Source organism: Cydia pomonella, chromosome 9, assembly GCF_033807575.1.
Source record: "Cydia pomonella isolate Wapato2018A chromosome 9, ilCydPomo1, whole genome shotgun sequence".
Classification (NCBI taxonomy): Eukaryota; Metazoa; Arthropoda; class Insecta; order Lepidoptera; family Tortricidae; genus Cydia; species Cydia pomonella.
In genome coordinates this window covers 4,153,295-4,176,859 of record NC_084711.1, presented here as the reverse complement: position 1 = coordinate 4,176,859, position 23,565 = coordinate 4,153,295, and the positions used below count along the sequence as shown (strand labels likewise).

Below are 23,565 nucleotides of genomic sequence, written 5' to 3'. Positions count from 1 at the left end.
TGTCGGTGTACATGTTTACATTCGTAACTGGTTCGGATGGAAGTACCTCAGTAGCGTTGACACTTGACACAGGTATCTACTAGCAACATAGATTATAAAATAAGGACTGTCTCAATTTTCATATACATTTTTAATTGACTCGTGCATTAGGTACTTAAAAAGGTGGGTCATACACAGATTTCAAAACAGAAGTGACTGGACATTTATTAACAGCTTGTGTGCACATAAGTTTAGTAAGTATTTTATGACAGAAAACTAAATAGTATATAAAGTAGGTGTATAAATATTCTGTGTGAGGCCATGGACATCACCGGTGGGAACAAATAGCTCATTAAGTGCCTCTTTATTAACCTCAGTAATAGTCCGATGCTGTGAGCATCTTCGGTGGGATCACTAAATTTATATGGATCAATACTAGGTGAACTATGGTGGGCATCCAACGTGTTAAAATCTCCACAATTGTCCACAGGAGAGACGTGAAATAACTTCTGTCCTACACTATGGTCCTTGAGTCGGCATCCAAGTTTTCCTTTATTTCGGGAGGCGTTATAAGTTTATTAGATATGTACCTACCTATTTGTCACACAACATATTAATGAGGTAGTTACTTAGCATTGTATTCCGAGGGTAGTGTTAAATAATAAGTGCTTTTTCCAGTTACTTTACATAATTATTAACATTTGTAGCAGGTACATGAATCGTGTACTACATATTGTCGATACGTCATCGTCATACAATTGATTTCAGTAACTACTTTAGACAGGCGCGGATACAAGATTTGGCTTAGGGGGGGGCCATTTTGAGAAAATCATATATTTTTGCACAGAAAATAAGGTAAAAAAAATGTTACTCAATTTAGTAATGTGAGAGCCAGGGTTTTAGGGGGGGGCCATTGCCCCTATGCCCCCCCCCCCCCCTTGTATCCGCGCCTGACTTTAGAAATGTTAGGTAATATTATATGTCAAACATCATACAACCATTTCTTATCTCTTAATTATTTACTTACAACATTTCCATCAAATATGAAAACCGAAAACAGTAATTTACATAAAGATAACATTGTGTAGGGCTTAATGTCTACATTATACCGCATAGCATTATTATCTAAGTACAATTTGAATAGTCTAAAGCAAATAAAATAAGTTTTAGCTTTATTAGATTTTCTTATTCCTAGAAAACTTCACTCGTCACAGACTCGTCAGTTTTTTCTGTAAATACCTATATTAAAAGGATTAAAGTTCATTCTTACATTAACAATAATAAGTGTACCTAACATATAAATGTATTTTTTTTGTTTTTTTTTTACAAGAAGTTGACTTTCCTGTTTCTAACCATAAGGATAAAGACTCATTTGTTGCTTCGAAAACACACAACGCGCTATATTTATTAAATCCAAAAATTTTTTTAGGTATTATGTCTTCAGTCCAAATATCACCTTTGAGCTGCAATAAAAACTAGGGAACAAATCGAATTATGCTACTTATTAAATATGTGGATTTTTGTGATTTAAGTAGTTACACTTACATTAGTTGGAGGATTTAACAACTGGAGACCCCTTGTCGGTAATTTTCCGTACAAAACAGTCTGCCGATTTTTGCGAGGGAGGGGCGCGTCAAATGTATGGCGTGACATATAAATAGCCATGTCAGATGACCATCGGCCGAGGTTTTCGACAGAGGGATAAGCTCTTAAAGGCGACTCCAGTTGTTAAATCCTTCAAGACTTATTACATACCAGTTATAAACTGACAAACCGAGGGGGTCGACCGGGTGGCCTAGAGGTTATGTCTAGCCGTGTAAGCTGAAAACGCCGATTCGATTCCGGACTCGGCCACTGGAGAGCTTGGTGACTTTTTATTTAGTATATACTTTTTCTTTTTTAATGGGTGTGTCATGAGCGATTATTAAAACCTCTTAAACATTACTATTCTAACATCTATTACATTATCTACTGCCGACATCGCGTAGCTCAAAATCGCGACACCCGCGACCCCTATTCCGTCATAAGCTCATGAGTTCATGACCATAACATGAAGTAAAGATATGGTAATTATTGATTGTCAAAAACAAAATATTTAATAAGTAAGCCTTGAAGCCTTGAATTGTTCATATGACTGACTGTCATTAGGTAAATGGCGTTGACATAGATACTTTATTTAAACATTCAATAGGGAATTACATTTTAAATGTAGGTACAAATAATTGTTTATTTACAATCTTATTTCTAGAAGGAACTTAGGACTCCAGTTCTACTGATTCGAATCTCGACCGCCAGGTGAGCCACGAACCGATTGTGGTCAGCACTATCTGAAAACGGACAAAAAATTAACACGACTGGAATTATTTATTAAAACACAGTGGTATTCTTAAAAAATTATCGTAGCCCCGCAAAACTCAACATTGAGTTTGACTGTGGGGTCGTCAGTCTCTAGTTATGTAACTAAAAATAACTTATACCTTGTAGGTATGACTACAATATACTGTATGAAAATGTTTTTTTTAACATAGATTTAAATTTAGCCTTATTATTTTCACGTCTTATGGCTTATCCTTAACCCTTTTCCAGGCCGCACCAATCTACAAGGTTTTCCCAAAAAATCCAAATATATTCCAATTAGTCAGGTTTTAATGATTCATTTGAAGAAAAGTCACATTTTCCGAAAGTGCAATCTAATTTGAACCTTAAATCGGAATGCTAAAGTTTAAATTCTGTTGGAGCATAGGTATGTGGTCGATGAATCGTACTATGCCTGGAAAAGGGTTAAGATGCATAATTTAAATAAAGTAAGTAGGTAGGTATAGTACAGACGCTATCAGATATATCGGAGCGACCGAGGTGCTCAAAAGTTATCTGAACACGCACTTGACAATAGAGGCGTGTTCAGATATTTGTGAGCACTTTGGCTGCTCCGACATATCTGATGGCGACTGTACAATAGATATGTTGCCTGTATTTAAAATAAATTACATCACACAATGCCCGAAATAGAGCACCAGAAAATTATATGAAAAACTTAGACATAAATTATTTTTTAACACTTTTTTTTTCTATTTAATAAAACGGATAGAACTAAAAATAGAAGATGATTTTACTGTTCGTAAAAGAAACTGATTTGAATACCAGGCTAGTACCCTTTACGTACTTTCGGAGTAGGTACCTACTCCGAAACAGTTGGAATAAGTTAAATTACAAAAAATGAATAAATTTGAATAAATTTAGCCGAGTTGGTTGAAAGATTTCCACAAGAATCGTTTTGAATGGAAACTTGCTTTACATTCTTATGTAAGTTTCCAGAAACTTTTGAGAATGTTCCTGCATTTTTGAGAATGTTAAGCATGCACTTTGCTAGTTAAGTTACAGGCGGGTTACGTCGGGTTGGTGCAACCAATCCATACGGATTATACCTATAGTCTATACATATCCTATTTCCTTTCGTGTGCCGGATTACTGACCAACTGTAGCCTATCCTTGTCTAATGATCTAGCATTGTTATATATCAGAGCAGTACAGAAATAATTTTTGGCACTCAACGCTGCGGGACATCGGCAGACAAACCAATATTCAAGGAAGCAGCGGGAGAACGGCGTTCGTCCAGATAGGGTAAAGGCACCAATGCTCAGCCATGCACCAGTGGTCAGCCTTTCTTGCTTATTTTTGCTTGTAAATATCAAAGTTTTTCAGATTTTCATGCCAAAAGTAGGTGTTATTATAGATTAATAAAGTATGAATTGAAAAGTATCTTAATTTTTAAAAGAATTGTTTAGCATAAACCACAACACTACTTCAAAGAAGTGCTGTCATCTGACATGAAGGGATATGTCATATGAGCCATTTTTTATGGAGCGTCACATGGTACTTTGATCAGACGTTAGTCGTTAAAAAGGTCGTAAACCCAGAAGTCAGCCCGATAGAGGCTGAGCATAAGTTTCAAGATTTTTTTTATTTTCAAATGCAATGTAAGTCGTTAAATCAAGCACCTTTAAATATTTACATTATTATGACTTTATTTCATTGAAATACATCAAATACCCAGTAGTCATCCTGTGGCTGACTACTGGACACTGAGATCACGGAACTCAGAACCCAATAGCCAGCCGTTAAAATGGGATGGCTGTAGACTGCTTACTTAAAGGCTGTGTATTGGTAGACAGGGGGCTGATTACTGGCAAAAAGGCCCTTGCATTATATTAAATGAAATATTCCCATAAGCTAGATTAAATAGTTTTATTCTTTATAAAAATTAAACTTTATTAATTTATTGATGAGTAAAAACATTCATAATTCTTATTGGTCAATTAGTGGGCAAATGAGACGTTCTTGAACATAGAAATTTCGTAAAAAGGCTACTACTGGTGCCTTTACCCTATGTGCAAAATGGCGTCTGACCCCCGAAGGGATATCTAATCGATTCAATAAAATAACCGTGCAATTCAAACTGCAATGACTTCATAAGCCACATGCCTGACGGGTACCTGTATACATAATACATATACCTATGTTATCGGCCTTCGTAACCATTGCATTGCAATCATTGCATGCTTCTATTGATGCATCATTGAAACTGATAAAAATATTATCAAAAAGTTATACTAAGGTACCTAATACTTAGTTCAAAGAGAAATGAGTCATACACAGATTTAGTGATCACTTTTGTCTTTTCTGCATTCAAAGGTTAAGATAAAAGTGCCTACAATTTTGATACTTCCAATATCACACCCAGAAATTAGTTCAAATTAGGCTCCGGTACATTAGGTAATTTATATTCGGGTAAAATATAGGTTTTGGTTTGCTCCGGCTGCTTTGCTTTGAAACGGTACTGATGTCAATTTAATTACGTACTTAACGAGTATTCTTTACTAACATAAATTATTTGTTCCAGACCTACATAAGAAAAGTTCAGTATGAGGTGACAATAGATTACTGTAATTGTGGCTTTAATAATGGTAGTTCCAATTTGTAAGTGCAGAGACCGCCAATCCAAACACATTGTGGACTTGTGGTTAAGTCACCCTCCTAATGATATAACGCAACCATCGGTGTACGCGAGCTCCATTGTACCTACAATTGAAAGCAGAGACAGTCCCGTAATTCCGTCAGTATTCCATTAGTGTTTACTTACCTGTATACAAGTGACAACTAGCGCAGAGACAGCCAAAACAAACATGTTGTGGCTGAGCCATTCCCCCAAAGATACAATGCAACCAGTATTGTACGCGAGCGCCGACGTACAGTTGAATGGAGAGACGGTGCCGTAGTCGATGTGACAGCAGCTGATGGGTACGCGGGTGGATTGCCAGTCGTTCACACCGACCACGCCGCAGCATTCGAACTGTTGGACAACATTTTGGGAAGTTATTATAGTCATACAGTCATTATTTGCAAATTGGCAACCTGATGTGTAGTTTATGTCATCATAATTTAGTTACAGACCGAGAGCAAGAACGGGACGCAACGAGGAAGACGTAAAAGGACATGATGAACAATTAGTCTCCACCAATTTCCCATATCATTGTATTTTAACTACAACAGATAAATTTAATTTAACTAAGGTCGGTTGCACTAAACCGCCTGTCACCGTTGAAATATTGTGTACCGTGTGATTAGTGCAACTAGCCTTAATTTTATTCAGTTCAAACATTTAATACATTAAGGGAAGCATGAACGCATAAATATCCCTATAAGCTCCATATTTGACGTAGCACTTGGCATGAAAACTTTAGCGTGGTAGTTAACTAGTTAACTCTATCTTAGGGGCAAAACTTATTCGCACTTACACGCCACCAAAACTGCCTTTTGAAGTTCCTTCGACAAAACGAGGTTTATGTAATGACAATATAGATTGTGTACTTACTTCCGTGTGTAATTCGTCCCATAACTTGGCGATGTCCAGTCTGGACTCATACAACTGTAAACTGCTGGCCATGGGTGCTCTGATCTCGCTGTTGACGTCATTTACCAGCGAGTACGCGGCGATCGTAATTGCGCTCTCATCTATTAAGATGAATATCAATCCGGCCAGGTACTGAAGCAGAAAAAATACGTTTAATAAATAATTAGTAATAAGAAATTACAAAATGACTTCTAACCCTCTTACAGACATCGCATCACTAGATGGCGCTGTGTGAACATGACGATAATATGTGTATTATAATTATATCTGTCTAGGAAATACATTTTCGGTTTTGAAAGTATAATAGCAGTAAAAGAGAGGTTTTATACGCACAACATAAAACGAATAAAATCTCATAAAACAATCAATATAGCGCCATCTACCACAATGATGAGGCACACAGTTTATACGGAGGTTCAAACTCTTCAATCTCTTCATTAATTTATTTTGAAGTATTTTTAATCAAGAAAAATCAATTTTTACATCTTTATACGCAAATATGAAATTTAGTTTTTGTTGTATTCCGCAAATATGAAATTTAGTTTAACGCCTTCTGAAATTAAATAGCACTGATTAATTTCAGCGGTTTTACATTTACATACCACAGCGACAATGTAGAATTTTTCCGACAGTGCAGCATAAAATCCGAGAACAGATATCAGCAATATCAAAACGCTAGTAGCTATTGCGAAGGCTGGTACAGTGTAGAATCGGTTTGTAAGGAAATCCTCGTATTGTATGTTCTCCACTAGTACCACTACGCCAACGATCAGTAGGAGTGCACCGGTTAACTGTAAACAAGATAAGTAAATAATCTCTATTATTATGGTCAGGCAGGGGAGCACTCCATGGAATCCATGCTTCTAAATTCTAATCTACAGAACTTTTCTCGTATTCCCGCGTATCCCCTATCCGCACGCGCAAATTCCTCTTCACCCCTCTTAGCTCTCAAATCTTATCTACTACTTGACTTCTAGTTGTTCCTACTCAATGTCTATTTACTACACTAGTAAGTAATTGTTCAAGGATTGATGATTTTAAGTAAATTGTATATTAAACTTTAACGAAATACTTAAAAAATATTCTAAAATGACTTACCACAAAAATTCCATTGACTGCAGCAAGATTATACCTCACTGATTTAAAAATATTAGGTAATTTAACTGACGGTATTTTCATCTTGACCGCTTTATAAAAATCTGTCGATTTCTCGAACGAGATTAGTAAACTGAGCACGGGATAGGTGTCTTACGGAGCTATCTGAACAGTCTATGTCTGAGTTATCTTGACGTTATCCGTATCTGAGAAAATTTATCTCCCAAAATAATATATAGTTCAACGTTGTTTTGAAGAATGTTTATTTTTTATTCAGTGAGCGACATTTTCGTCTGGGCAAGTGTATCATATTTACTTACTTTAGGTGCAACCCTAAATATTTTATGAACCAAAAATGTTACGAAGCAGCAAACACACTATAGCTTCTTTCTCAATTTTATGAAAGAGTTACATTCTGAACTATTTTATAAAGGACTCCGCAGCAAACATAGAGAAAAAGAAGTTTCAGTCAAATCTCACGAAGTTTTAGTACGATCCTGATTATGTCAATTTCACTTATGACCTGTAATAAAATTAGATATGTTTATTACGTAAAATAAAACACGCCACCGAACGTTTAAACGCGCACGCGCAACGGATTTACACTGTGTTATAAAGCGCTAGATGGAAAACTTTTTAAACTCTCCCGCCTTTGAGGAGTTTGCTATTTGTTTCCTGGCAGCATTTATGCGTAATTTTTTACGCGTAGTTTTTAAAAATTGTTTTAAACACTTTGTGAGATAAATACTTTAATATATGCGTTAAATTAGTCTAAAAAGTAATTTAAATAAAATTAACAAATTACGAAATCGTTTAATGTTCAATGCTACCTTATGCGAGGTGTGCGTAAAGCAGATAGCTGAGACGGAACGCCGAACGTGGCTAGCAAGTCTAGCAACACTTGCATTCGCATGTTTGCTTGCTGTGGCTGGTGAACGCTTCTTCGTTTCGTCATTGTGTTTTATCACTAATTTTATCTGGCTCTTCTTTCTTTGGCGGTAAGATAATTTTTAAATAACACGCAATTCAATTTTAAACCGGGTTAGACATTTTCAAATAAAATATATGAAGTTTCACATTACTTTTGAAGACTACCCCATTGTCAACAAGACAAATCGATGTTTTTTACTTCGCACTTGTGTGTTACGCGTAATTAGTATAATAGCTGTGTTATTTTGATTTCAGGCAGTGATTTTGTAATTGGAAGCCTCCGGATTCAAAATGGCTCTCGGAATGGGGATGTCGTGTGTTAAATATTTGCTTATAGCATTCAACCTTCTGTTTGCGGTAAGTGTTTTTCTCTAGCCGTCTGGAGGTTTTCTTGTTTTCCTGCTTTAGGTTTCTATAACATTAAATAACTTTTCCTTCATATATCTGTAACATAATAGTTACACTATTTTTTGTTTAAAATATACCTTTTTTATTCAAATTAAGGGAATAATATGCCTACCTTCCATTACCTACGAAACACGCATGGGATCGCAATCTGTAACTAAAATGACTCATTAAAGTCATTACGGATTGCATAATGTTAACTGATGCATTAGGCTGTAACTTCGAAATGTTGAACATGATTTTATTTGCAAACTCGATAGTTTAACTTTTATAACAACATTCTTTCAACTTTTTCGAGGTCATGCTGTGAGTTGTTTGAATAGCATAATATCTCCAGTTCAACTTTTATCAGTTATTATTTTTTATTTATATGTGTGATAATAAAATAGCATTGTTTTGTCAACAATGCATACTCAGTTCAGATAATGCTATTTCTTGGATGTCCTTATAAGAAAACAAGCATGTTATCTAGAATTTTTATTTCACATAAAAGTAAATTAATGAGGTATATTAAAAAAAAACTTTTTGGCAACTCTTCTTTTTTCACACAAAACAGTTTAGATTTTTGTCAACCACAAGCTTATAATGTATTATCATTAAATATTAAAATAATATTTGATATTCTGTTCTTGTGTAATATAAACTTGATCAAGAAAATAGATGCCATACCCTTCTATAGACCATGAGGTGATTATTATAAACACGCAACAACTTCTTAATTATCATGATGCAGTAAACAACATTATGATTAGGAACTGAATAAGTTAAATAAGTATAAATTCTGCCATAAATTTCATTTCATATCATTGTTGATTGTATGCATATGGAAGGGGTTGTGGCATTTTTGGGCAGAGGATGGAGGAGGAGGATGGGAGGAGATGGAGTATTATATCATTGAATGAAACTGACCTGCAAATATTTTATCATTGAACAAATAATGATTAAATGATTGATTTCTCTCTTATTCAGGTATAAATTGTAAAGTTTTTGACCAGTAATGAAGGTTGTATATTATTATTTTTATTATTTAGTTTTAGACAGGCAGCTGATGCTGGTACATCTAAATCCGAGTTCACTTAGCATGATTTCACTATTTGTCAAGATAGTTTGTCAAGATTGTTTTTAAATTGATTTACACTACAAGAGTTCACAACTTCAGAGGGTAATTTATTCCAGGCATTTACTTATTCGGTTTGCAAAAATGTTTTTGCTGATAGTTGTTTTGTGCTTTGTTGGAATATGGTTAGGAAGTATATTGATTTAACTGTGAGAATTGTAAAAGATATAGAAAACTGGGAGTAACATGAGATTTGTCAGAAATCTAGTATTACCTTATTTTACTTTATCAGTAATGTCATATTAAATTAGAATTTTTACCATATTTTAATATTAAAAACTACAATTTATTGAATAACCAAAACAAACCTTAAAAAATAATCTATTTTATATGTCTCCTATTTCCTCTCTGTTCAGATTGCCACCACATGTCCATCCGCTATTGATGACAACTTATAATAAGGAATTTTGTTTTATATTATGTTCTTGACCTGTAACTTCATTTCAGATCACTGGGCTGATCATCTTCATAGTGGGCATCAAGGCGGAGATGCGCCTGTCTCCATACATTGACTTCACTGATGGACACTTCTGGTCTTCGGCTCCGGTGGTTCAGATCATCGTTGGAGTTGTAATCTTCATTGTGGCCTTCCTTGGATGCTGTGGTGCCTTTAACGAGAACCACTGCATGATTATCACGGTGAGTTTACAATATAGAGTGTAAATGCCAGTTTTTGCAATATTTCTTTTTCAGATATCGGATTTTCTGACTTATGTTCAGGACAATATTTACATATAACAATAATATGAGCTATTAATCAGTTTAATTAACATTCAATCATATGCACAGAGATTTATGGGCAATACTGTTTCATTGGGATTGTTGAACACATAATTTTTTTTAAATGTTCTATTCACCCCACATACTTAAGAAATTATAAAATAACAGGTAAATTCTCAAGGAGTTTTGAGATTACTCTAAATGCACATACCAATACAATTATTAAAAACTGTGATTCTCCTTCTTCATTGCTCCAATTAGGTACTTAAGTCATTAAAGACTTGCACAATATGATGGTAATTATTTCACCATGAAGGCTTGACATGTGAGGGAACTAGGAGTAGGGATCTCTTGGGTTTTTATTAACTACTAAAACTGCTGCAAAATTATAGGTAATACAAGCAAATAGAGTATGTGTGGGAATACTATTCATTGTAATATTTTTTTTTAATGTTATGGTACTTATGGTTTATGGTCATTTATATATATATAGGATTTTGTTTTATCGAAAAAAAATAACGTTTTTATAGCACTGATAAATACCTAACCAGCTATTTATTCAGGTGCAGTTATGTTTTATTTTATGATTTATTTATTTTGTTATTTTATGTATGGATTTACGACTAAAAATGAGGTACCCAGCATTATATGGTAACACTGTTGAACAGAACACAACTTGATATTGATAAGCCGATAATTTGATTAGTAAAGTAATTAATGCCTAACTGTGACTAAACGAAGTGACACAGTCATGTGTTCAATAACACAATACATAGAAGAGTATCTCAGAATGTTACAAAGCATGACTAATTTTACAACAGCTATCTCGGGAACGGGGATTTTCCGCACGTAAAGACAGAAATACACCTTTTCTGCATTCAAAGATTTAAAATAACGCAAATTTCTAGGGTATCAAACAAACGGAAACACAATAATCTTAGGCAAAGATCTTTTCTTATTCTTGTTAAAACAAAATGTGCATCCCGGCGGTAACGGAAAGGAAAGCGGTCAACGTAGCCTACTTTTGCTGAAAGGGTTACATGTATATTGCGAGCCCTTGTTGGCAGCTTGTTCGTCAATCGCCCTCTATAGAACACAAAATTATTGTCAACACCTTAATACGGCAAAGTACGAAAAAGGTGAAACGATATCGTATTTTCTTTATCAGACAGTAAACACGGTTTGTTTACCCTCGCTTGGCATCATTTCACTAACAAGCGCATTGGATAGCCAACTAACGCAGATCCCTACATATTAGATGCAACATACGAGTCACGGTGGCTAAGAGCACCTATGCGCGGTGACCGCTCGGGCTTTGTAAATACTTTACAAAGCGATGTCTTAAAGGTGGTAGTCTATGCCAGCTACGCAGCTACATATATCGAGTATCTTGCGCGTGTTGATTTCATACTATTATTTCTGTGGTTTCTGTTCTACTTACTAACATGACTGTCCTTGCGGTTGACGTTTGGTCTTCAATGAAGCGTAACTGAAGGTCAGATGATGATGACTCGCTATTAACTGACCAATTGTAAACCTTATATTATTGTAATACGGATTACAAATGTGTCATGGAAATTGAAAGCATCTAAACCAATGACAATCCAAACCGTCACAAACCAATTTTTGTATGCACTGAAGAGGAAAATACTGCTATAAAAATATGATAAGTTTACACTTTGCAAACTAAACGTAAACATTTGTGCTGTATAGGTACCAGTGGCGGATCGTTCAAGGAACTCGAGTCCCACTGGCTTGTCTAATCGTTGAGTACTTTCACGATCGGTTCATTGAGAAAAGTAAAGCGAAATTAGCTCCGGGTTCCCTACGAATATTTGTGACGCGCCGCCACTGATAGGTACATACAGATATTTAGTTCTCTGGAATTGAAAAGCACCTTAACTAGATATTCCCATTTTGATACAGTAAAGCAAAATCATGTCGGGAATCTCGAGTTCTTGATTTTGGTAGTGTCTATAGTCTACATATACTATTTATTTATTTTTATTTATTTACCTATAGTCAAGAGCTGAGCCCACCATTAACATTCCATATACATAGTGCAAACATTAAATATTTACAACTGCTTCATATATCCTGTAAAACTCAGGGGTTTTGAACAGTTTCTCGCGCTGCGAGCTGCGGGGCGCATATAGGTATTGTTAACACGTTGCAAATTCATCATTAGTTAGGTAACTATATTCAATTTAACTATCCCCAACTGAAACATGTCACGGTCGTTGAACACTGATCGCGGTTTTAATTTCTTGCAAATCAATCATGTAAAAAAAATGAGTCAATTTTGCAAAAGCTTACGTACATCACGAGTAATGAGTCATGTCAATGCATATGTTGGAACGGGACCAATAACAGTGTTCAAGTACGCCATACAAGATAACGAACGTTATCGTGAGTGCCTGACCGAGCTACATGACTATACCTAACTGTCCAGCTTGCACAATGCAATATATATTTATGCTAGCACAAACAAATAAATACTTATTTATATTTTTTTCAAATCATTCCAAACCAATATTAAACATAGGCTAATTCAAAACATGAAAATCAAAAATGAAAATTTGTTTTAAATCTTAAGTTAGGTACTTTATAAATTAAAATTAAAAATATATATATATCATTTATTTTCAGGCAACTATGGCCCATATATACATATCTTACAGACTAACATACATACAATAATAAAAATCTTAAAATATAAATATCATTTTGACGACGCAGTTTTCGGTTGCGCCACCTGTTCTGGTGGTAGAGTTCCTGAAATACTTGTACTTAAAATAACCTTTGACAAACCCGAAACAGTATGCAATTATTTTATGGTTGATGAAGACCATTAAATTCCACTTCACCAAATGTCGCTTTCCGAGAAGAAAAAATGTTCCTATAGTATAATATATGTATGTATAGGTATCCAAGTGATCCAAGTCAATATAGGTGAGCCTATAATATTTGAAGGGTTCCCCCTAAATCAATAATTGGGTGAATCAACTTTTTTTGTTTTGTTATCCTGTCCCGTTGTCCAAGGGACAACAGTGGCACAGTTTGTTTGAAGAGACGGTGTATGCCGTTCTATTAACAAGCTTAGTAGGGGGCCCAATATGGACATTGGTTATAACGACCACAAAAACGCAAGTTTGATACATTTAAGTACCATAAAAACAGTATTTCAATGAACTTCTGTCCCCTGGACAACTAATCGTAACCATGGCAACGAGTGACACTAAAAAGTTGATTCTCCCAATTGCTAACCAAAGCCTCAGCACCTACTTTCTTTAAATGTCTCTTTGCGGTAGGTTCTCAACCTCCTGTTCATCGACAGTATTCTTCCGAGACGGGCTCGACCACACGTAAAAATTTACAATAGTTCAGTCATTAGCGCAAGGATCATCGCGACGTCTTGCGAGCGGCCAATTGACCGCGGTCAAACCGACCTTTACACTGTGACTTCACGATAAACGGACGCTTCCTCTCTCTCATTTACGTCCATTTATCAAGTTAGACTTGTCTAGTTTAATTAAATCAGAACGAGGAAATGACGGATAAAAGGCTTGCACTTTAAACGAACAAAAAACTGTATTTAAAAATAAGTGTGTTGGTTGTGTCAAAAAACCGGTTGGCATTTTAGCTTCGCTCGTGTCGCTTTCGAATGTAGCTTTGTAAGGTCATTTTGTTTTAATAGTAGTATTAACTTAAACTTAATTAGTAATGGGGCAACTGAATAGTAAACTGCTTTCGGTCCGGTTGGACACTCAAATAATGCGAGTGATTAATTGTTAAAATCTTAATTAGTTGTGTAAATAGGTATAATACAACTAAGACAAGTCACTGTTTGCAGATTGAGCGTCCATAGAACGCGATTCCCATAGGTTTGACCATTGATTTAATGATAATTTGATAATGAATACATCTTATCCTATGGGTTTTAGGAAAAAGTAAACCTTTTATGCTGCGGCTTGCCTATTGACTATTTTATTTAACCTCACTGCACATAAGAGTACAAAAGGCACACTTGTGCTTCTTGGCATTCTCTATCAATCAATTATAGGGCCAAGCAGAAATGCCTCAAGGTGGGTGCAGTTAGAAAAAAGTATCTAATATATGAGCCAAATAAGATATACCTTATTACTATGAAGATAAATATATTTATTTATTGAATCTTTATTGCACAAAAGAAAAAAATCTTACAGTACAAAAGGCGGACTTAATGTCACGAGACATTCTCTACCAGTCAACCTTATATATGACACTACAACTTTCGTAGTAAAGACATGCGGCGCCAAGCGCCTTTGAAAAGAAATTCGGAGAGATCTTCCCCTTCTCATAACTAAAAGATGTAAGAACGTATGTATCTAGAACAAACATTCGCTAAGGTGACGAAAGAAATCTAAACGACATAAAAACACGGCCATTTCCCTCTAATGTGTGTTATCGTAGGATTTCCTCCGATTGCAGCTATTTATACCGCGATCCGCGTGACATCATTCGGCCAAAATAACAAAGGAATTGGCTGCTGACCCAGAATAACTACCCAGAAATTAAGCGGCAATTTAGCGACAGTGGGATGGGTCAGAGAGACCCTAAATAGCTATAAAATATAAATTGAAATAACTGATAGTTGTTAACGGAAGAACGGATTTTCCTTCAATAACTAAGTCAGAATGCCATTAGAACGATACACATCAATCTACGCCAACTATAGTCAAATTCGCTACGTTTTGATTTTGATATATTTAATATGTAATAATCTCATGGTTATAACTGACATAATCGCGCTTTTTACAACCAATTTTTCTGGCGTCTTGAAATCAGTCAGTCCCTGTACACACAGCACATAGCAGGAAATCACTTATTAAATTAGCTTGGTCTTTCATTTAATTACCCGTTAACAGTAGTTATACATTGCGGTTTATCTGGTTGCGGATTAGTTTATCAGTTATTGCTACAAGCGTCATCTCTCTCGCGCTCACAGAAAAAAAGAATCGGATAATATTTATCGTGACATAACAGTAATTGTTACATTTGTTACCATTTATTACTGCAGGTTGTCGCTTTGAGCGATGTTTGTGGTAGCTCTTTTGTTTGCGTATATAATAAATGTGTATACGCCGTGTTTCATTTTTTACGTAATTTCCTATTATGTAGGGCAACGCGTAAAATTTTACACACAAGTGTTAATCTTATTGCAGCAAACACACGGGCGGGCATATTTATTTAACGCAAATATTTGCATTGATAAACAAAAAATGCAACCGCAACTAAATGAATTTATTACATTAGACATTTTATAGAAGTAACTAAAGTAAATCGGAAGAAACACGGTTCTTTCCTTTATTCTAGTCAGGAATGTCAGTCAGTATCGCGGGTAGACATTGAATATGGTCATTTAAAGCAACGGATCTTATCGGTACCATCCTGGCATCAACATTAATCCTTCGTTTTTTTAAAGAATGTGTCTAAATCCAAGAATGCTGTGAGCAATCACGTTGATCACAATGGCTTATGACACAATACAATCTCTTATATTCATATGGTAATTTATATAGATATTCATTATGACAGTAAATTGTCTACGGTAAAGTAATTATTACCATGACTAACGGAATACGATGTATTAAACATTCCATAAGAGTAATGTCTCTTACATTCCCTTAGGTCGCGTGGTCCGATCGACTAGTCCGATCAATCGGAATACGAAGTTTTTTTTTCCTGTTGGCTCGATTGATCGGACTATAAAGACTTAGAAAATCCTGTCAGTCCTACTATCGGTGTAATGGGATTTTAAAAGTTCGTCTAGTTCGATCGATCGAACCACGAGGACGTTTTTTTTTCCTGTTGCATCGACTGATCGGACGTAACCGTAGACTAATAATAACCGTAGATAATTCCGCGTCGAAAAGCTAGCCATACACGGACGGTTTTGCCCGTCGGATCAGCCCGCCAGATGTACCGCCAGCGGGCACATCCGTGCGTGTGTGTCGAGAAATATAGATACGGATCTGCCCGCCGGGCACCCGTCCGCAGGCAAATCCGTCGGTGTGTGGTAAGATATAGCCACGGATGTGCCCGATCCGACGGGCAAAACCGTTCGTGTATGGCTAATTAAAGTGAGAAAACACTTTTGAGATGTTGGTAGATTACAAAAGTAACCATGAAAGTACCGGTCGGACAAACAGGAAAAATAAAAATTGTGTGATCGGATTAAGAGGATTTTTCAAGGTCTCGTGGTTCGATCGATCGAACTAGACGAACTTTTAAAATCCCATTACACCGATAGTAGGACTGACAGGATTTTCTAAGTCTTTATAGTCCGATCAATCGAGCCAACAGGAAAAAAAAAACTTCGTATTCCGATTGATCGGACTAGTCGATCGGACCACGCGACCTAAGGGTATTTACATTCATCATAGAGGTTTTGATACACCACAGCAGGATCGGGTTAGCCCCATTTAATATCATTATAATTAGCGGGATCGGATTTATCCTACTCAGAAACGTTAACATTAAATTTGATACTACAAAAAAATGTCCTTTAAGTTTTACGAATATCACGAAGTGATTCTAAGTAGGAAGAACTATACAATATTCTTTATAACGACAACAAGCGGACTAATCACATAAAAATGATCTCAAAATTGGATAACCAACCTAAAAATACCAAGGAGACGAAAAAGTCAAACTCTGTGAAATAGGAATTCGAATTTGCTTTAATCTACAAATCTTACGGTCCTGACATTACTTACAATCACAAGTAAACCCTTATCTTATTTATTTCCCAGTTTGCGGTACTACTCATGGCGACGTTCATCGCCGAGCTGGCCGTTGGCATCGCTGGCTACGCCAACCACACCAACCTGGAGCAGTCCATCGTGCGCCACCTCAACGAGAGCCTCAAGGAGTACCCCACCAACAAGGATGTGCAGCGCAGCTGGGACATCATGCAGACTGACGTGAGTCCATAACCTCCCAACCAGGGAGCTTAGCCAAGATGAGAATCGTACATCGACAAACCCCAAACAAAAATAAACAAAATATCGGGATGACAGGTGCCACCAAAATTCACCTGACTATTTCCATGCATTATTTTACACTTTCAGTGCCAAGCGTCCCATTTCCAATACAAAATTTACACACCTAGCGTGTTTTAGCCTAGATTGCCATCCTAGCTAGCCCCCCCCCCATATTGCACAAACTTTCATAATCCGACCACTTGGAGCCCCGCAGCATTGTCTCAAGCCATCGTGCGCCATCTGAATAAGGGCTTCAATAACGCAACGGAGCTGAGATATCGTACAGACAGACTTTAGTCGATCCTATTGCACAAATTTTTATAACAGTGTAGGCCACTTGAAGATCGCTGCATCTTCGTCTACTTACCATCGTGCGCCACCTGAATGAGAGCCTCAAGGAGTTCCCCACCCACAAAAGGATACGCAGCGGAGCAGGGACATCATGCAGACAGACGAAGGTTGAACTTTTATAACGGTATCGGCCGTGACTTACAAAGGTCGAATTGCGTCTCACGCATGCTTGCTCTGCATCGCTGCCGCTGCCGCGCAACGTAGTGGCTGAACTGTTAGGCCAGGAGTCTGCAAACCGAGGCTTGTTAGCAAAGCAACATGCGGATTTTCAAGACATCCAAAATATGAATACTTGAAGCTAATCTAATGCACCGAGGTGCCATTGGTGTCTGAGCATCATGAATCAAATGACTTTCAAGTTCCGTACTCGTAGACTTGATGCTCGGTTCGTCTGAACCAGGATAGTCTGAGGGAGCGTGCTGAAAGAAGCCAACACGGATAAGCATATAACTTAATAGGTACAGTCATGCAGCTGCAAAAATATGTATCGAGAGAATCGTCTCATAAATATGGTACTACGCTCTTATTACACTGGAATAAAATGCTATGGGACATATTTTTGAGTAAGATGTGTACACCCATATTTTTACACTTGACTGTACCTAGGTAGGTTAGGTCGGGCTAACGCACCCTATGATACAATATTTCTGAATCGTAGCAAACATACGCGGCTTGAGCCTTGGTTTCTAGTTGATGCCATACGCTACAATCGCTGCATACAGTGTCGCGTTCTTTAGAGAAGTTTGCCTTTTCGTATTATATTTTAACGCCTCACAACGCTGCTCAGTCGGCCCCAGCTAAGAAGGCGATTTCTGTTCATGATTTTAAAACATGAAAACCTGCAATTGCAATGCGCGTACTAATGGATGTTTATGCAACCATGTACATGTAGTAACTGTAGGGGGAGTCCGGGAGACTTGAACCTCTTTTTACTCAGAAGCCACTAGAGGTTTATCCGTAAGTGTTAGCAACTCGATATTTCGTGTATACATGACATAGCTAAATAGGTATCTTTAGAGCATAGCAAAGTGCTGATAAAGGACAAAATTTAAGTTCTGCAAAAATATTTTTCTTAAATGGGGTATTGGCTCAAGTCTCCCCAACCTATGGGAGAGTTGACCAGGGGGTGTGGGAGATATGACCATACATATGTTAGGTAGGAAAAACAGTGAAAAAACTGCTGTTTAATCCAATATATTTATTAAATAACCGGCCAAGAGCATGTCGGGCCACGCTCAGTGTAGGGTTCCGTAGTGACTCTTACGTCACAATAAGCTAAACTGGAGCTTAACTTAAAGTATAGTAAATTGTTAACCAAGGGATGAAACGGTACCTTTCGCCCGAGTTAAACAAATAGGCAAATTTGCATAATCAGTACCTAATTAAAGTAAGTCTTTTTACTATGAAAGGAAAACTTTTTGCGATAACTCAAAAACAGCTAAACTGATCATGTCCGCTATAGTTTTCATTTAATGTCTTTCTAAAGCTCTACTTCCACGATTTTTTTCATATTTTTTGGACCTATGGTTCGAAAGTTAGAGGGGGGGGGACACATTTTTTTTTTCTTTCGGAGCGATTATCTCCGAATATATTCACTTTATCAAAAAATGTTTCTTGAAAACCCCTATTAGTTTTGAAAGACCTTTCCAACGATACCCCACACTCTAGGGTTGAAGCGAAAAAAAAATTTCACCCCCACTTTACGTGTAGGGGAGGTACCCTAAAAAAAATTAAATTTTTAGATTTTATTGTACGACTTTGTCGGCTTTATTGATTTATATATCCATGCCAAATTTCAGCTTTCTAGCACTAACGACCACGGAGCAAAGCCTCGGACAGACAGACAGACAGACAGACAGACAGACAGACAGACAGACGGACATGGCGAAACTATAAGGGTTCCGTTTTATGCCATTTGGCTACGGAACCCTAAAAAGGAAAGTAGTTGTAACAAAGTATTTTTATCCATAAAACAAAATGTTAAAATTTAATAAACTTTATAAAATTTAAAATCGGCAACATTAAATGAAATTCAAGAGATCAATTATCTTTAAATTATTATTATTATGAATTATTTCTATGAGATCAATTCAGTCAACAAATCATCAAAGGCACATGCAAGGTCCTTTTCATTTTACATAACATAATTCTTCATATCAAATAAAGTTGTCCACATCTTTGTCAGTTAACCCATCGCAAACTTCGTGAATATACCCATCCTTTGCAGGAACCACACAGTCGAACATTTTTTATGCAACTTACGTCGGTGGCAAACAAGCATACGGCCCGTCTGATAGTAAGCAGTGACCGTAGCCTATGGACGCCTGCAACTCTAGAGGTGTTTTATGCGCGTTGCCGACCCTAACACTCCGCACTCCGTACCCTCGTTGAGCTCTGGCAACCTTACTCACCGGTAGGAGCACAACACTTGTTTTTTATTTTATTTTTGGATTTTTTTCTCTTGTCGCTATCTTGCAACACCTTCCTCTTACCTCCTTTGACGTTTGGCCTGCATACAAATAAAGCAAACACTGATCATGTCTCCCTACCACCATGCGGCTCAACTCTCCCGCACCCCCCCCTTACTTTATATAGATTATGTTTTCTTTATACTCTTACAATAAACATTCCAAATGATCACTGTTAGTAAAACTACATTAACCAACAAGTACAATAAGATAAAATATTACTACTCACCTGTTTAATTTTCAAAATAGTGTAAAAATATTAAATTGTAATTTTTTTCACTTCGCGACAGCGAAACCACGTTTACTCCAGTTATTTCCAAACCAGACTAATAGCGGCCAATATGGCGTCGCCAAAAGTTGCGCCTTCTGTTAAAATACGACATGAGCTGTCAACGGCGTCGGTGGAGCGAAATTTGAATTGAAATATTTGTCGTGGTTCAACTCTCCCACCTGGTCATATGTCCCGGACTCCCCCTATGCAAAATGTATTGGTTCTTGTTTCATTCACTGTACTCATTCTGTATTTGCAAGAATAAATAAACGATGTTGTAAGTGTTCATACATGCATTACTAGCTTATCAATGACATGAATACATTCTACATATTTATAGCAAAGTGATAAAATACTAATGTCACATTCTCATTGTATAAACAAATAATTAACTTGTTATTAATAAACTATTTCCAAACTAAATAGTGCAATTAAAGTACAGACAGATGTCTGTAATCAGATAACAACTCCGTCCTAATAGGTATAACCCATTGATTAAGTATACATCAATAAACTTTCATCTAACTCTAGTTCATAATTAAAACGAAATCTGAGGAAGAAGGCATAATCAAACGATTATTTTTATTAAAAGAGATTATAGGAAGATTATTCCCTGGACCCCGAACAAGCAAACAGATACACAGTCAGATAACAAAATTAATGCTCTGCCGGGGCAATTACGTGGTCGCCGCGTTCCGCGAATTGCACCACAACAATAACATAATCCACTTTGTTCGAGATAACATAATATATATAAATATACACTGAACTGCGTTTATGCGTTACACGATAGACTTTGTAAGTCGGTTTTAAATGTCATGGAAATGTTGATGTACTGCAAAGATATTGTAGCATAAGCATAAGCCCCTACACAGTGCCACGGATTTGTTATAGGAGGTTTTTTTTCTAACTGCACTCGAAATAATGAATGTGCGAATAGGACGTCTTCTGTTGCACGCCCTACCTACCTGCCATTATGGGTCACTTGAAAACGTCCTGCTTCCAAGTTTTATTGCTCCACGCGTAGCGGATGGAAAATATAACTAATTGTAGGTATGTAACATCTTCGTCAAAGTAAAATAAAAACTGAGAGGATATAGATTCCAACCACACCCATAGCACGATACTTAACACAGCACTTGACATGAACATTTAGCGCGGTCAGAGTAACTACGGATCTAATATCCAAATTCCAAGTACCTGGATGCCAACATTTTCTCAAAAATTCTTTTAAACTCGCATGTACAGTTAGGTGCAGAGAAAAGTGACCCCCTGCATAAAAGTTTGTATGCAAAGTTGCTAAGCGAATAAGTATTGGTGACTGTACACTAATAACAATCTTCATTCCCCAGCTGTTTTGCTGTGGCGTATTCGGCCCCAAGGACTGGTCCAACAACACCCTGCCCGTGCCCGACTCCTGCTGCAGCGCCCGGGAGGTCACCAACGGCGCCGCCGCCGCCTGCAGCGCGGACTCGGCCGACATCCACGCTGACGGCTGCCTGCCTAAGATGCTGGACATCTTGAAGGACAACGCTTATCTCATCGGTGGAGTGGGATTGGGAATCGCTTTCGTACCGGTAAGCGTTTCACTACATAAACTAACAGGTCATACTTGTCATGCGACACAAAAGATGGCCAAAAGGGTTGCCGTTTGCAGCCTCCATTATAGCGACATCGACCCTAACGGCTGCCTTCCCGAGTGGGCGCTCGGGTTGGGCGTACAGCGGGGCGGGGCGTGCGGCGCGCATGTAGGGGCGGCCGGCCCTCGTCCCGACCGGACGCCGTGCCGAGCGAGCGTCCACTCGGGCCTTACACTAAGATGCTGAACATCTTGAAAGACAATGCTTATCTCATCGGTGGAGTGGGACTGGGGATCGCTGTTGTACCGGTATGTAATATAGTAGTATTATAATAAAACTAGAGACCTTTACACCAAAAAATGTCACTGACCGAGCCAGTCTTGTGCCATTAGTAGCAAGTTTGTGACTAACACAGGCGTCTCCCGTAACGTTGACCTGGTTGAGTCACTGTACCACACCGAGGCTCGGTTTACCGAGATGCTTGACACCACACGACGTCACCCGCCATCACGATGCAGACGCTTATACAACTCCAAAAGTGTAAAGCCTACATTAATCTACCAAGACTTGCATGTTTTGAACGATTAATTAAAACATTTCTTTATTTTTCAGCTGCTCGGAGTTATCTTCGCTTGCTGCCTCGCTCGCTCCATCCGCAGTCAGTACGAGACCGTCTAAGCCAGCTGAATGATTTATCCACGTTACCAGTACGAGACCTTTAAAATACGATTTTTCCATTCTCATTTTTTACGATTTTATAATTCGAATAAGTATGGTCTCTCAAATATCTTAGCAATCATTGTGATTCTCGTTTTCAAAGGTTAATTTAAGTTGTCTGTATATGTATGTAATTATTATTTTAATGTTATTTTATTGCCATAGTTTTATTTCTTAAAGGTTCTATTTTTTAAGAGTACAATACTATAAGATCTCTTGAAAGTAATCCGTAACTAGGCGGATAACTTCTTTCAATGATTATATCATTATAACTTGATGAATATTTAGATTGTTTTCATGTTTGTATAAATTTAAGGCCAAAAATGTATGTGTTTGTGTCGCGTGACTAGCACCCTGCACTCGTAACTTTCGCATCAAGACAAAGTGTGCTCAGCGTAGAAGACTGATTTATCAAAGGGTTTACACCAAATTCCGAAAACTTGTTCGTCTCATGTCGCGACGTTTTTAATCTTTTCGATTCGATGTAATCTTTACTTCTTAGTGTCTAGTAGAATTGGTGCACACGAATATAAGTGTAATAATGTAATTCGAATATATATTAGATGATTGTCATATGTATCTAGATGTGTATCCAGGTACGTTTATAATAAAATCCTCTTTCATCTACACAGTACTTTTATTCAAGAAGTCCATTTAATAAAACAGCTATCGGTGTTCTAGTTACACACAATTTTATTTTTTTTCTATTTTATACCATGATACAAATTGTAACATAGGATGGTTACAAGGGTCCGAAATCAATCGATTCAGAGGAACCTTAGTCGCGTTAAATACAGCTGTCGATTGCAAGCAACAGAGTCATAGTACAAAATAATTAAAAAATCACATTGACAAAAATATCCAATCTTGAATACTGTTTCCAGTATTCGATTATCTATTGTATGTCGCAAGCATGTGAACCTCACAGCACCAGTTACACCATGTTATCACCGATTTCATCAAAAATAACGAATGTCTACCATTCCATATGGGATC

At 37.1% G+C, this 23,565-nt stretch overlaps 2 protein-coding genes and 1 long non-coding RNA gene across 3 annotated transcripts in view; 2 read left to right on the top strand and 1 right to left on the bottom strand.

Annotated features, from left to right (window-relative positions):
- The window catches only part of LOC133521176 (uncharacterized), a 293,381-nt gene that overhangs the window by 36,857 nt on the left and 232,959 nt on the right, over positions 1-23,565 (top strand). The gene's annotated exons all lie outside the window — the stretch shown is intronic.
- LOC133521169 (CD63 antigen-like) lies at positions 112-7,556 on the bottom strand. Its single transcript, XM_061855981.1, has 5 exons — positions 6,989-7,556; positions 6,493-6,681; positions 5,852-6,022; positions 5,120-5,329; positions 112-2,306 (listed from the first exon to the last, which is right to left on the bottom strand). Exons 1-5 carry the CDS (start codon positions 7,067-7,069, stop codon positions 2,235-2,237), a joined length of 723 nt encoding a protein of 240 aa, XP_061711965.1. The 5' UTR covers positions 7,070-7,556; the 3' UTR covers positions 112-2,234.
- On the top strand, positions 7,870-23,196 carry LOC133521170 (CD63 antigen-like). Its single transcript, XM_061855982.1, has 6 exons — positions 7,870-7,983; positions 8,171-8,272; positions 9,885-10,076; positions 16,952-17,122; positions 21,625-21,849; positions 22,465-23,196. Exons 2-6 carry the CDS (start codon positions 8,207-8,209, stop codon positions 22,528-22,530), a joined length of 720 nt encoding a protein of 239 aa, XP_061711966.1. The 5' UTR covers positions 7,870-7,983; positions 8,171-8,206; the 3' UTR covers positions 22,531-23,196.